The sequence below is a fragment of the Cotesia typhae genome, unplaced genomic scaffold (genome assembly GCF_013202065.1).
Source record: "Cotesia typhae breed Kobodo isofemale line unplaced genomic scaffold, CoteBio_Ctyphae contig_23, whole genome shotgun sequence".
Taxonomy (NCBI): domain Eukaryota; kingdom Metazoa; phylum Arthropoda; class Insecta; order Hymenoptera; family Braconidae; genus Cotesia; species Cotesia typhae.
In genome coordinates, this window is record NW_027423729.1 from 4309211 (window position 1) to 4321480 (window position 12270).

At 31.6% G+C, this 12270-nt stretch overlaps 3 protein-coding genes across 11 annotated transcripts in view; 2 read left to right on the top strand and 1 right to left on the bottom strand.

Annotated features, from left to right (window-relative positions):
* On the bottom strand, positions 1-6280 carry LOC141524811 (uncharacterized). Its single transcript, XM_074238899.1, has 4 exons — positions 6126-6280; positions 1367-5994; positions 742-1031; positions 1-664 (listed from the first exon to the last, which is right to left on the bottom strand). The coding sequence occupies exons 2-4, from the start codon at positions 5957-5959 to the stop codon at positions 601-603; spliced, it is 4947 nt and encodes a 1648-aa protein (XP_074095000.1). The 5' UTR covers positions 5960-5994; positions 6126-6280; the 3' UTR covers positions 1-600.
* A 624-nt stretch (positions 6281-6904) lies between these two features.
* LOC141524815 (developmentally-regulated GTP-binding protein 2) lies at positions 6905-8559 on the top strand. Its single transcript, XM_074238911.1, has 5 exons — positions 6905-7090; positions 7172-7482; positions 7558-7988; positions 8081-8282; positions 8406-8559. The coding sequence occupies exons 1-5, from the start codon at positions 7027-7029 to the stop codon at positions 8490-8492; spliced, it is 1095 nt and encodes a 364-aa protein (XP_074095012.1). The 5' UTR covers positions 6905-7026; the 3' UTR covers positions 8493-8559.
* A 5-nt stretch (positions 8560-8564) lies between these two features.
* The window catches only part of LOC141524813 (uncharacterized), a 29615-nt gene continuing 25909 nt past the window's right edge, over positions 8565-12270 (top strand). For 8 of the 9 annotated variants that reach the window (XM_074238902.1, XM_074238904.1, XM_074238905.1 and 5 more), the window contains exons 1-2: positions 8565-8690; positions 8849-9388. The gene's annotated coding sequence lies outside the window, so the exon portion shown is untranslated. Of the gene's footprint in view, positions 8691-8848; positions 9389-12270 lie in introns of those variants that run through there. The other variant, XM_074238906.1, reaches the window with a different exon arrangement.

Below are 12270 nucleotides of genomic sequence, written 5' to 3' on the forward strand. Positions count from 1 at the left end.
TAAATTTATTGCAATTTAATACTCATGTAACAATTTAAAAAAGCTGAAGATTTGATGGAACATTAGATTGGTATAAAATAAGAAAAGAAAATTTATATTTTTTTTCGACACAATATCATTTAAAGCCTTCATAAAAAAAATTTTTTATGGCACTTGAATGTTAATCCAACAATGATAAAAAATTACACGCATTTCTAACGAATATATATTTTTCATTCTATAGTTTAATCACTTTTATAAAATTTAATAAATTAAACTATTTTTTTTTTTTTTTTTTTTTTTAATATTGCTTTACGCATCGTATGATAAAAAACTACAAAACCAAAAATATTTTTTAAATTTCTAATTATGTTTACCCTTAAAAAAACAAATAGACCGTGAATTTTTTTCAACCCGATACTTGATAAAGTATTTCGCATCGAATTTTATAACAAAAAAATTCCGTTAGTTATAAAATAGTTGATTATTAAATCAACAAAAAAGTTATGTAAACTAAAATAATATCGTTTTTTATAAAACTTACTCACTTAAATTACTATTTTAATTATTACTGTTAATATGATTATTATTATTTAAAATGAACACAGACGTATGTACTGTTCAGTCTGTTTCATTTTTACGATGCAGAGTTACTTTCAAACAGCCTGGATTTGCTTCTGAAAACCTGAAAAAAATAATTTATTGATTTACTCCGACAATTAATGGATGAATTTAGATTTATTAAAAATAAAGGATAATTACCGAATATTGCGATTGATTAAATTTCGTGAAACTGCTGATTTGATTCTGCTCATTTTACTGGTGCTTCGACTACCACGTCCCGTGACAATATATACAATAGCATAGCGCTTATTATTCTTAATAAGTTTATTTATGTGGTAATCTAAAAATTTATCCAGAGCAATAATTGCATCGTGAACAACTAAATAATGAAGATCTAGAATATCTTCATTATCGAGTATTTGTGCCTCGACCATCGCACTTGCCGCATCGGCCCGAGCTTCTTTGTTGTATCTGGCATGTTGTCGTGCCTGAAATATTTTTTAATTATTATTATTATTAATAATTTATAATTATTATTACTAAAAAAAAAAAAAAAAAGTTGAATATCACAATTTTCTAAAAAATTTATAAATTTTTTTGAAAATTTGTTAAAATTATGATAGTCAATTTTTTTTTATTTGTTCATTTTTTTATGTATTTAAAAAAAAAAAAAATATATATATATATATATATATATATATATATATATATATATATATATATTAATAAAACCAAATAGAAATTTTATTAAAAAAAATGAAAATTTAAATGATTGACCACGCTTGTAAATATTTACTTAATAAAACTAATAATTAATACTTACAACTTGTGAATAATAAGCAGCAATTGCTGGGCACCCTCGGCGATAAGCTTCAGCAGCTTTATTGAAATTTTCAATTTGTAATGAAAATTGACGTCGAGTTTCTTGTTTAGCTCTATCAACATCCGAAAGAACTTTAATTTTATCATTTTTACTCTCAATTGTAGGTGAATTTCTCGAACATGGTCTCATAGCAATAGTCGGAGTGACACTTCTTGCTTTTTGTTTCTTGTCACTACTATTATTATTAATATTAGCTTTAACTTTGTCAACAAAAGTTTCTTCTTTGATAACACCGGCTGCAATAGACCTACCAGTACTGGCTTTAACTATTTCAATAGTTTCTTTTAAATTATTACCGTGAGCACTGAAGATTTCATCTAGAGTTTTCGGATCTATACCAGGCAATGATTTATAAAGCGTTTGCCTTGACAATTGAGACATAACGTCATCTGATGAATTTTCGATAACTGTTTCTTTTACAGTGTCATTGTAAGATTTCAAAGCTAATTCTGGATCTATACTTTCTTGTAAATTTGAGGAGACTTCTTTTGAAGAAGCATACGCTTCTTCGAGTTTTAATTGTTTCTCGTAATTTTTCGCATATTCTGCATCTTTAGCAATCATATTATCCAGTTGTTCGTGCCGAGAAGTCAATTGCGTGTACATACTTTGAACCCATAAGACATACAATTCTTTAGCCATTGATTTTTTAATTTGAACAACTGGCACGAAACCTTCCAGGATAAGAAACTCAGGATTGTTGAATAAATTTTCCAGTAGACGGATTCCATCAAACCCGAGATTCAATTCAACAGTTTCCTCGTCTCCGAAAGACTTTTCATTTTCTATAGAGTCTGTACGACTGGTAGACGCTGTTGAATGTGAGGAAATATCGTCAAACATATCAATGTCAATTTTATTGTTCAGTTCACTTTCAATCTCTTGTAACCTAAATTCTTCTTTATCATTTTCATTTTTCTTCTCACTTGATACAGACGCTTGTTTTTCTTCTTCGTTTAAATTTTCGTTCAATGAAGTCTTTTGTAAATTTTCCTGACTTTTTTCTATTTTTTTATTAGGAAACAAATCAAATAATTCTGCAGTAGAGGTTTTGGAGCTCAAATCTTCAACTTCATTCTTTTCTTCTTCTGTTGTACGCATTTCAATAGATACATCCTGGGGTATACCGTCCAACAAAACATCTATTGTCCAACTAAAATCTTTATGACATAAATTTTCATATATATCGATCAAATAATCCCGCGGAATGTTAGGAAACAAATTAACCAGTTGACAAATACTCGATGATGTATTATCTTGCTGCACCTCGACATCACGATTAAGCATATCATCGGTCATTGAGCTTTTATCGAGCATCAATTTGATTGGCGGACGTTCTGATTGAACCAAGGGCATTCCCTTGTTGATAAATCTATTAAAAGTGTCAATGACACGATAATTCGCGTCAGCAGTTCCTCCTACAAACAAAACGTTAAAGTCATAGTAGGATGTGTTGGTACCTGCATCATTTGTCGATATAATTTTTTTATCTAAATTCTCATCCAAAATTAATTTCATACTCGGCACATCATCCAACGGAAACGGTAATTCTTTCCAGTTGATACTATTTATATTATCTACCTTGTCTTCTTCAGCAGCTGTTGAAGCTTCAAGATTTTCACTTATTAATTCCTTAGTGCTAGGTTGTTCCACTAGCTCGTCGATTTTTTCTTTATCGCTTGATTCTAAATCAAGTAATTCAGAATTTTCTTCAATTTTTTCTTTTTGATCTTCCAACAGTTGGAAATTTTTTTCCAAATTACTATCAACACTCGCTTCTCCAACAGAACTTCCTCCTAAAATAGACGTTTTAATAATACAAAATATCGATCCAATTGTCGATGTAACCGGAGCTTTCATAGTTTCTTTTATTATTTCTTCATCTTTGTCTTTAGGTACGTTTAATTCGGGATTTCCGATTACAGCTGATTCTTTTAATGCTTCTCGAGCATCATCGTCACTCAAACTCTCGTCTCCAATGGTATCGTCGTTACTGTCGTCTAAAAATTCAGATTTAATATTAAGATATTCTATGCCTGGCCAAGAAATCTTCTCTTCGGACTCACTATGCCCAATTACGTCTTCGTCGGAAGTATGTAATTCTTCTTCATTATCACTAATATCACTATTATCATCTTCTTTTTCCTTGTCGACCTCTTCACTCTCATCATTGCCAGCAGTATCAACACAATCTTGTTTAACTTCATCAGAAGAGTCGGTATTATTGTCAGGTAACTGACTTAACTTTTCGTCGTCGATAATTTCCGTGATAAATACAGTCGATTCTTTGACATCAAACCCACTTGTTTCATTGTATTCTTTCGCTAATTCTTTAATAAAATCCTCCATTCCATCACAACTTTTCTCGGATTCTTGATAGCTTTTTTCTTCCGTAAACAAAGGACTGACTTTGCCACTATTACCTTCTTTACCAAATTCTTCATCCTGCTTTCTGATTTCGTCAGCGTCAACTGGAGATCCTTTAGGCTTTTCATAGAAGTACTCTTCTTGAAGATGATTGCTATGGAGTGTCTTTCCATCTAACAACAAAGTAAAGTCCCAACAAGGTGGTAAAATATTAAAATTATCATTTACCTCGCGATCAATTTCATCAGTTTCTCGTACTGGACTAATCAGATCTAAATGTACTACGCTATTCTTCCTCTCAGATCCAATTGCACCCAACGGTTGAAGCATTTGACTGTCATCTGGCTTCACTCCATCTGTTTTTTCTTTCCCAAGTTCTTCAATGTTTATTTTTGATACTTCATTTAATTCTGGCAAGACTTCAGAAAGCACCAAGCTCTGCAAATATTTGCTGAAAGAATTTTTATTATCTTGAACAACTTTATTATCTTCAATACGCTGATCTGTTGATTTTTTTTCAACAATAACTTCATCTTTTGTACTATTTATTGTTGGAGACTGCGTCGAAGTTTTTATGATTGGGTTAAAGTTATTTGGATATTTAAGTAAATAAATATCCATAAGCTTCTGACCAGTTATTCCTTTTTCGTATCTGTCAAGCATAATACGAATTTTTTCTTTAGAAACTCCGTGGATATTTTTACGAGCCAACTCATTGACATTGTAAGCCCACGGATTATTTGTTTCTAATACTTCTATTATATAACCATTATCAGCAGCCATTATAACGTACGGATGCATTCTCCAGACTTGAAGATTAGTATTATCGACAATTATCGGAGTTCTGCCTGATTTCATGGCATTTAAAACCCGATTTTGGTTTCGAGAGTGAGCTTCACTCAGTTTTGTTGGGTCGTATTTGTAAACTCCACGATTGTGCAATTGAAAAAAGTCATCCGTACTGAATACATAAATTGACGGATCTTTAGCTAAAGTTGTGGATATTAAATTTCTAGCTTCGGTAGACTTTCCACTTCCTGGAAGACCACGCATAAGTACTATTATTTTATCCCCGCGAGCTATAACTGCTTTTATTTTCTCAACTGTAGCGTCATGGAGATTTTTTTGCGGACTTTTCGCCGGTGACTTAACACGCATTGGCTTCACTGTACTAGGTTGAGTATTTAATGCTAAAAATTGTGATACATTTACTGGAATATTAGACACACTATCATAGTCATTGTATTCTTTCTCGACGACGACATCTGCGTCATCGTCTTCAGAACTGCTTTCAGTTCCGGATTGACGATAGCGCACCTTCAAGCCACATAGTTCAGAATCAGTGCGTTTATTTACTAAATTGCTGTTATTTTTATTAGTTTTTTTGTTGTTATTATTATTAGACTTGGTAGCTTTTTGCTGATCTTGATTACGCTGCGGGTTTGAAGAAATTTGATAAAAATAATTATTCTGCAAATTCTGAGATGGATTGTTAGTTGTGAAAAAATTAGTTGACAAAAAATTAGAATTACTTTGCCAAACTCTACTGTCATTTTTTTTCTTCGAGTCACCGGCAGTATTCCACGGAGTTATGGGTTTCTTCCACGGTGAACTTGGTATGCGCTTGCCATCAACTTTGACTGGAGATTCATTAGCAGCAGCATTTGCTGTACGAGTATCTAACTTAGATATATTATCACGAAAAGAATCCATCCTATTTTTCGATGAATTTGTTTTTAATTGTTCAAATTTATTGAATCCCTCAAGCTGCTGCTTTAACTCATCCTCATTCATGCGTAATAATTCATCCGAGGTAGTTGAATCTACTGATAAATTAGCGTGATTGTCTGAACTTAAAACAGTCGCTGACATTACTGGTTCGTCAGTTTGTTTTTTCTGATCCTCAACAGTCGTTGACAGTGTAATCAAAGAATCGATTGTGAATTGTAAATCCCAATTACAATTTTCAGCGATTGATAGTATCACATCATGCTCTAGTGTACTCTGGAACATTTCTATGACAAGATCACTTACCATTTGCTGTTGGCTTTTGTTTTTATTGTTGTTGTTGTTATTATTTTTATTGTTGTCATTTTTTTTACCACCACCTTGACCTTTTCCAAGGGATGATGATGTTACAGGAGGCCACTGATCGTTTGATGCCATTTTATTTCAATTTAAATACCACAGCATTACCTTATCTGTAATAACACAAAGAGATGAAGTCATACGTAAAGAATTCCACGTAACCTATCAATATACATTCAATATAATATGATATTCAACCCATGAATACATCAGTTATAGAATTAAATCAACATTACATACTTACATGTATACTCAATATTATTATTAAATTTGCTGCTGCACAATAAATTATTTTTAACTAATCCAATAGTTATAACTATTAGTAAGTGAACTTTTCCTCAAAAATAAACATTGAGAATTAAGTGTAAAGCAGAAAATAAAATAAAATTTTGGGAAACACCAATATAGTGTCCATTTTAATGCACTATTACACTGCTAGTAAACTTACTTATCAACTGATAATATTTTGCACAAAAACTACATGGGATGACATCACTTAACACATAGAGATTAACATATGTAAAAGATGGCCCTTGATTTTTATTCTTGTTGAAAGATAAAAATTTTGTGGAAAAAAATAGTAAATCATTCAAATATTTTTTTTACATTATTTCAGTTTTTTTTTTTTTTTTTTCATTATTTCTTCTTTATTAATATTTATTTATTTATTTAAAAAAAAAGTTTTTATGACATTAAATTTAACTGTCACTTCACAATTATTTTAATTTTCTTTAACAAATTTTCTTTAACAAATAAATTAAAGCAAAAAAAAATTATTAAAATAATGAACTTGTAGAAATTTTAATAACTTAAAAATGCATACAAAATATTTGTAAATATTTTTTTAATATATTAAGAAATAGAATATATATTAAACAAAGTATTTTATAAAATACAACAATTTAATTTTCCCATTGCAACTTTGCAATAAATTCACAATAAGTAATTTTTTAAAACGAATGTCGCTAGTTATCACTTCTCAATAAGAATTTTCTATCATATCAAATTCTAATTATTAGGGTTAAGTTTGATACACCTCTTTTTATAACAGACGTTCAGTAACTAATATTTAATAGCCAAATTTATTGTAAGACAATTAAAAATTATTATCTAAGTACATCTAATTAATTGAATAAAATAAAAAAATGGGTATATTAGAAAAAATCGGTGAAATTGAGCGAGAAATTGCTCGAACACAAAAAAACAAAGGTTAGTGAACTATTATTATTTATCAACAATAAATTAATTATTTAAAAAATTATATATTAATTTTTTGTTAACTTAAATTAGCAACGGAGTATCATCTTGGATTGCTAAAAGCTAAATTGGCTAAGTACAGATCTCAGCTTTTGGAGCCGACTTCTAAAAAATCAGAGAAAGGTGAAGGGTTCGATGTGTTGAAGTCTGGTGATGCCAGAGTTGCTTTAATCGGTTTTCCTTCTGTGGGTAAATCAACATTGCTGAACACCTTGACTCATACACAGTCTGAAGCAGCTTCATACGAGTTCACGACACTTACTTGCATCCCCGGTGTTATTGAGTACAAGGGTGCTAACATACAACTCCTAGATTTACCTGGTATCATTGAAGGAGCTGCTCAAGTAAGTTTAACTATTTAATTATAATTACTTTGCTTAAAAAGTCATTGTAATTATTATTGACACTTTATTTTTCAGGGAAAAGGTAGAGGACGGCAAGTAATAGCTGTAGCAAGAACAGCAGATCTGGTACTGATGATGTTGGACGCAACGAAGCAAGATGTCCAGCGACAATTACTGGAGAAAGAGTTGGAGTCTGTGGGAATTCGGCTGAACAAAAGAAAGCCAAATATTTACTTTAAAATAAAGAAGGGTGGCGGTTTATCTTTCAACTCGACTTGTCCGTTGACTAAATGCGACGAGAAGCTCGTTCAAATGATACTTCACGAGTATAAAATATTCAACGCTGAAGTATTGTTCCGCGAGGATTGCACTGCCGACGAGTTAATCGATGTTATCAATGCTAACAGAGTTTATCTTCCTTGCCTTTATGTTTATAATAAGATTGATCAAATTTCTATTGAAGAAGTTGACAGAATTGCTAGGCAGCCTAATAGTGTCGTAGTGAGGTCAGTATTTAAATCATGTACTATTAACTAAATTTGATAATTAGTAACAAGATTGTATTATAAAACAATAAAATTTTTGTTTGTGATTTCAGTTGTAACATGAAATTAAATTTGGACTATTTACTGGAAATTTTATGGGAATATTTATCACTGATCAGAGTGTACACTAAGAAACCAGGACAACCTCCAGATTTTGATGATTGTTTAATTTTAAGAAGAGGAGTTACTGTTGAACATGTTTGCCATGCAATTCATCGTACTCTCGTTGCTCAATTTAAATATTGTCTCGTTTGGGTAATTTTTTTTTTTTAACCATTCTTTTTTAATTTATAAAACTCATTGTCATTATTATTATTATTATTATTATTATTATTATTATTATTATTATTATTTATTTATTTATTTATTCAATTACAGGGTACCAGTACTAAGTATTCGCCTCAACGAGTGGGTATTCAACATATAATGAATGATGAGGATGTTATCCAGATTGTTAAAAAATAAATGAGGTTTTTGTACTAACCACCAAACCTCGTTTTATTATTTTATAATAAAAACTGTTATATTTTTACTCCATATATAACAAACTTATTTTATTTTTTAAATTAAAAAAAAATATATACACATGAAAAATAAAAAATAAATTAATTTGAATAAATAGCGCTTCAGTATCCGGCCGCGTAAAATTCAAATTCAACACAGGTAACTTTTATTAACAATTTTTTGTAAAATGAGTATAATTTAGTTTAGTTCGTTCATTATATAATAATTAAAATCTAAGATTTAATTGGCGGAATAATTTAGCGGAAATCGTTGAATAATATAAGAATAATAACGATAGTTTTTTTTTCCTTTTTTAGATTATTTGTGCTACCACCTCATGTAATAAAAGTCGTGTTGACAGGGTAGTAAAAAGTGATCGCGGAATATTGGGGTGTCTTATAGCACATATATATAAAACAGCCCTCTGCAGCGCCACCTGGCAAAGCCGGCCAGGGTCACCCCTCTCTTGTGTGTCTCTCTGGTGAAACACCACCCTTGTGTCGAAGTATACCCGTGCTCCTGTAGAGTTACAATATTACAATCGTGAAACGTTACGGAGTAGCTTATTTCAGTGTTCCACTGTGTCACGATTGAGTTAAAATAGTCGTAACTAACTCGATAAATTAAAACATACGGGTTTTATTAAAACAATCTTCATAATTCACGTCTACGGGTACGTGAATAACGCGACGTTTAAATTGTCGCTGCAGTGATAGCTTGTGATAGTTGTCTGATTGAACGAAAAAAAAAAAAAAAAAAAAAAACCAAGTGCCAGAAGATTGAGAGAGAAAGAGAACAAGAGTACGGGAGATAGTTAAAGAGGAAAAGAGAGTGTGTGACTTAATCCCGTATAAAAGGTAACGTGATCAGGAGCAAATGCTCTGTTGAATTAAATATATATTTTTTTTCTACTCCAAAGTTTCTTACTCTTTAGTAATTTCGTAACCAAGACATATGGTTTGAATTCACTGATGTTTTTTTCGTTGACGTGAAATCCACCAACTAAACGTGTTGGATCGATTCCCTTTTTCTTCAAGACACGCTGCTTTAAACTTACCAATGTATACATTTTTATTTAACATTTAATCATTACACAGTCTAAGTATTTTATTTAATGCAGCGTCATATTTTAATTTATCATATTTTCTAATCATTTATAACTAAAAATAAAATTTTTTTTCATCTATTTCCATTAGATCGGGTGCGGTTAAAACTGATTAATCGTGTTGAACCCTTTTCCGGTGTCTCGAGCACGTTTAAACGGCGAAGAAACACATGAATATTCGGCCATTGAGAGCTAAAACTGGAGACCATGACGAGCTAAGTATGGCGACAAGACCCTATTTGACTTGCTAAATAAAATACAATGTGTTTTATTTACAACTTAAATATATTTCTTCTGAAGAAAAGCAAACAAACTAATAAATAACCAAGTTAATTATACATCTATCGATGATAAGGAATCCTTTTAATTTATCTGGTACTTTTGTCTTAGATACCCAAAATGACAATGACGTGTCCTCGGGAAATCCGGTTAATGTCCCCTTTTCTTTATCTCTGTCATTTGTACATTGGCTCTATTCATCCAGTCATGTGCAAGTAATATGACTCATGGTCTCTCTCGAATAATATAATACCCCAAACCCCAATACATTGGTATTGCTAACTACTGTTATGCTGACTAGTTTAATATACATGGGGCCACATAGATTACTCACGTACGTATATTTATATGCTATGTAATATCAAAAGAGATGGTATTAGGTAGAGTGAAGGAAATACGGATATAAAAGTAAGGAAACCCTCAACGAAGTTAGCAGGAGGAGCAATATATAGTAGTAGTCCTCTCTACTACCCCCTGTAAACACCATCATGCTATGGTAAACCTCGCACCTGCCGCAGCAGAACATTTTACTCGAGAAAATCGATATAAAAAGCATCTAAGTATACGTAAGGGTACGTCTTTAAATATATAGAACACTATGGGTGTCGTATCGTGTGCATACAACCACGAGAAAACACTGGGCTTCAAAAATATTCACCTCGTCTGTTAATATTGATGATCATGCTAAAAATCAATATCCATAAAGCGACTGTATGCTTCTCCGACGACTAATTATTGAAATCAGGTGTTGTAGTGTATATTTTATTTTTATTTTTATTGTTACTGTTTTTATTTTTTATTTTTATTTTAAAATTGTATATATTGCTTTTTTACGGTGATTTGATTTTATATTCCAGATTGATTTATTTTATTTACTTCAGAGCACCCAGCGATAATCCGTAAATAGTGGGCGGAAGGGAAGCTCGAAGCTGTTAGTAACGAACGTAAAAAAAAATAAAAAAGTGAAAAAAAAAAAAAATAATAAAGGGAGCTGTAAAAAGTTGTCAAAACAATATTTGATGAGGAAAATGTCGAGTTGAACAATTTGAAATGAAATCTGGTGTACGTTTAATTCTACAATACCAACGTAGTCATCATCATAATCATCATGATCATGGATCGTCATCGTCATCATGATTGAACATCTATCCATCTATCCATCCATCCACATTCGTCCTCTACAATTGTATAGTAGTATTGTTATGTACCTCCTGGTAGAATAGTAGTTATCTCGTTCTATCATATTCGTTGAATTTCGTTCAGGATCTCTGTCGAGCCGATCAACGTCCGTGAATGCGGCTATCCTGATACACGTCGACGCGATCAACGATTTTGCAATGCAATATTGAAGAGAGATGAGTAACTGAAAGAGAATGAGAGATTGAGCTAGGGGGAAATGAAGAGGATGAGGATTGTATATGTATATTACAATGCTGTGAATTCACGACTGGAGCAATCGGATATACATAATTTCGATTAATGGCACGTTCATCATGAATTAATCGTAAGCGAGTGAGAGAATTTGTGCTTGCCAATAAATTTATAAGGCATATAAGGTATATGCATACATTTACACAACTGAACTATTGAAGGTAGTTAATTTTAATAATAAAATACTAAAAAAAAGGCCTGGGTGCAACAGCCCCACATATCGAGAGTCACGATTTAATGTCATGCTAATACATTTTATTTATGCCAGCTGTATAAATAATTAATGAGTTTTAAGCTTTTAAATTCATGCTGGTAAACTTTTATTCGATATACGCTTTCTAAAAAATTTTACTGTCAAGTGAATGGTGGGGTTTTTATATTTTATGAGGCTAGAAGATAAAAAAATTCATCATAAGACAAGTTAAATTTAAATTGACTAGAAGACACTTTCCAGAAGAAAAAAGAATAACACCAAACTCATATGAAACAGTACAGTAGATAAATTGGTGAGATAAAATGGTGATGTTGAATGAAAAAACTAAATAAAAAAGCATAAAAATAAAAGTGGATATAAAGCATCGGCTATTCTATCGAGACCTCAATTCTTCTCTGTCTCATAGCAGTAGCAGTAGCAATAGCATCAGGGGCATCGTATGCAGAGTAGATATATATCCATGTGGCATATATAATATACAACAACACATAGTACAGTAGCGGAGGTAGCTTGGCAATAGCCGACTGGAAGAGAATCGATCGATCAAGTCTCGGCCACGCGAGACACGTTGTGTGGTGGTTGCTTCTCTTTTTTCCAACCACGTTCGCCATACACCCGTTGTTGAATTCCGGCGCACACTTTCACCCGCTAGAATCGGTTCTATAAAGCCAGTTGAATTCTGCATGATACTACTGAGGATGGAATCAAAA